The sequence below is a fragment of the Episyrphus balteatus genome, chromosome 3, assembly GCF_945859705.1.
Source record: "Episyrphus balteatus chromosome 3, idEpiBalt1.1, whole genome shotgun sequence".
Classification (NCBI taxonomy): Eukaryota; Metazoa; Arthropoda; class Insecta; order Diptera; family Syrphidae; genus Episyrphus; species Episyrphus balteatus.
The window spans coordinates 36587861-36591290 of record NC_079136.1 but is presented as its reverse complement, the minus strand read 5'-3'; the positions used below and the strand labels follow the sequence as shown (position 1 = coordinate 36591290).

Here is a 3430-nt window from a genome sequence, read left to right as displayed (position 1 = left end):
TTTGCTTTGTCAGAAATTTTATAGTCCTGTCAAAATAGCAAAGAAATCACATTTTTTTTTGCTAATTTTTGGGTACATCTCCTCATTATAAGACACAGTTTGTTTGCACCATACATTTTATTCTTTGACAGTTTTCCAAAAAACCACAAAAAAAACGTCATTTTACAAGATAACATAAGTAGTAGTTTGATTTTGATTAACTATAACTTCAAATTTAATCAATGTACTAAAGTTGTTAATGGCTTACTTTATAGAGAATTTTATTACCAACAAATCTTGCATTTATGAGTTTTTGTTAAAATGAACAGTGTTGCCAGAGCCAGCTATTTCACTCGCTCCTTCAAAATTTTAATTTCCGATTTGGCGATTTAAAATCAAAGCATTTTACAACAAAAATACACCAGAGATGTAACAGAGACAACCAATTTGCATACATCTTTCATTTTTATGTATTACAAAATTAATTTAACGCTCGCCAATCAGCATGAAAAATAGAATTTATCAACAAAATTAAAAGTCTGATAAATACAAATCAAAAATCTTATACAAACAAAATTTGGTTGGGTTTTTTTTTTGGTTCATGGCTATTTTTGACTCCAAGACTTTTCAAAATCGGCTCCTTGCCTCTAAAATCTTCTGGCAACACTGAAAATGAACACACGCTTTTTGTATAAGGAAAACCGAACCAACACATTTTTATTTGCGATATAGGTACTATATGCCAAAAAAGTGGGTCCCGGAAGTCCGTCTGTCAGTCTGTCTGTCTGTCTGTATAAGGAGCTACAGCCTAAACGGATGGACCGATTAATGTCAAACTTGGTATGTAGCGTTATTTGGCGACTCTCCAGAGGAGTTTTTGGAATTAATTTTCTTGGACCAAAAATAACGGTACTTGTCATATACCGATTTTAATAAAATTGAAATATCTCAAAAACGGCTCTAAAGATTTTGTTTAAAAAATTCAAATGTTAGTTTTAAGCTAAGGTCTATCTTTCAATGAAAATTTTTTTTTTTGAAAATCATTATTAACGGTACCTGCCATAGAACCGTTTTTTTCAAATCCGATTATCTCCGAAACTGCTTATTCGATTTCAAAGAAACTTTTTGTAAAGAAGCATTTATATAATTTAAATATAAGCCAAAAATAAAATTTTGAAAAAAATAATTTTTGGGTTTTTAAAAAAAATTTGAAAATTTTTTTTTTGAAAAATCAAATTTTCGAAAACGGGACATTGAATTTTTTTTAAATTTTGTTTTTAGATGTTGATTAGTGATTTCTACAGAATGGCATACCAATTTTATTTTAAAACTTTTTTTCAATCAAAACTGCATACTTGTTTTGGAGGGCAATTTAATTTCAGATTTTATTTTATTTTTTTTTTTTTAATGAATTTTATTTTTTTTTTCCAAATTTCTATATAAAAAGTCTTAAAAATTTAAGCAACTTTAACTCTAAGAGCAAGTTCGTGCGACCCAATCGTGCATTTTATTTTTAATATCTTAATTCCGCCCATGCACCGATTGTTCACATTTTGAATTTTTTCAGAAAATATCAATTTTTTTTTGTTTATACCTATATTAAAATTGTAGTACACTGTTTAGTTGTGGTTAATTTTGAAGTCAACTTTAATGGTTTTACTTTTACATGGACTTTTACCACTTTCAAATATAATGGCTGAAATTGTGTTTAATAATGTACCCAAACATATTGCACGACTAAAATGTTTTTGCCATAATTTTTATTTAAATGATTGTTTAAAAATAAAAAAAAAAAAACGTATCAAAAACACACACAATTAAATGATTCGAAATAATGCAGTTGTAATATCAAACCAAAGCAAGCAATATAAACATATCTACAATTATTAAACTAGTTTCTTAAATCTACATCAGAATTCATCGTCAACAGTAATCAGCTTTTAAATAACATAAACCATGGTATCACGAATTTTACAAAGTTCCTGGCGCAGGGTTAACATTGACTGCACTAGCAGACTGGGTATGTCCAGGCAATGGAGCAGCATGCACAGCACCAAGGGTCTTAGCCACATATGTTGCTCCAGGTACTCCAACAGCTGATGCAATGTCTACTGTAGGGGCAACCGGGACACTTGCACTTGCACCCCATCCAATGACAATTGGACCTTGTTGTAGAGTTGGTCCGGTAGCACCAAGCAAATTAAGACTGAGACCAGGAATAATAGATGATTGAACTCCCATAGAGATGGCCAACAAGACTACGGCAACAATTGCGAACTGAAATTAAGAAAATAAAGTTAACCTTTAACTTCTCGACAGATCACTACTTGCCTTCATGTTGTTGATTTTATTATTGTAAATGGAAGAAGAAATAGACTTGAAAAGCTTTGAAAGAATTCTGATTTGATAACTGAAACTAGATCAACTTTTATACTTTAGGTGGAACCAACCAACATCAGAACTTGAATACTTCTAGAATTTAACATAACAGGAACATACTTTTAATTTGGACACTAATTGCATCTTTGTCATGCTTAAACGCACGCCAAAGTGGTTTTATGATGTAAATATAAATGGCTTTCATGATATATTCGCAATGACAAGAATTAAATAATATAAGAATTTGCAATTAAATTATAAAAATGATCTGCATTTAACTGTAACACTTAAAAATTAATTTTTATTGATTGAAATTAAAATAGATCTTTAGATTTGATTAATACCTATTCAAGGTTTATAATTCTTGAATTTTCAATGATATTTACATAGTTAATGGCACTAAAACGTTAAGCACACTGGAAGTTAAGGAGAACTTATTTTTTTCGCAATCGACATTGTTAACTATTCATGTATCAATTTTTGCAATTATGTGACATAAATGTGGGTGGTGGAATATGGTGATTTTAGTTTGTTAGCAAAAGAATCGATCTGCCCCGTTAAGTAATTTTTAAAGACATATTTGAGACAAAATTCTAAAACGCATTTATTCATTGATCTTATTTTGTAAAAAACAAAATTAAAATTCATTTTGATACTTTTTTAAAAATTACTTTAATTTTTTAAATTGAAGAAATTTCTATAAATTGATTTTTGTGTAAAAATTTTTTTAAAAATAATATTTATAATTTGCTTAAGCCTGAAGATATGAAGATTTCTCGAAAACGTTTGTTAATAAATAAACAAAATTATATGAGTATAAGAAAATATTATTTAAAGAACTCATATATAGTTTCCAAAAAAGTAATTTATTACTTATTAAAATTTAAAAATTTTTTTCATTAGTTGAAGTGGTTTTGCGTTTGGAACCACTTTTGGATTTATCAAAAGGGGGCGGCGGTCAGAGGCGCACGTTAGTTACTGGGGCATATGGGCAAGACTGAATTTTGCCGCCCCTTTGATATTTGGCGGCCTCTTTGATATAAAAAAAAGTACGTATATGTACGTCACACTT

The 3430-nt window shown here is 29.2% G+C and overlaps 1 protein-coding gene across 1 annotated transcript; it reads right to left on the bottom strand.

Annotated features, from left to right (window-relative positions):
* Positions 1-1796: 1796 nt before the first annotated feature.
* LOC129915621 (adult cuticle protein 1-like) lies at positions 1797-2440 on the bottom strand. The gene is made up of 2 exons (XM_055995241.1): positions 2311-2440; positions 1797-2256 (listed from the first exon to the last, which is right to left on the bottom strand). The coding sequence occupies exons 1-2, from the start codon at positions 2314-2316 to the stop codon at positions 1951-1953; spliced, it is 312 nt and encodes a 103-aa protein (XP_055851216.1). The 5' UTR covers positions 2317-2440; the 3' UTR covers positions 1797-1950.
* Between the last annotated feature and the right edge of the window lie 990 nt (positions 2441-3430).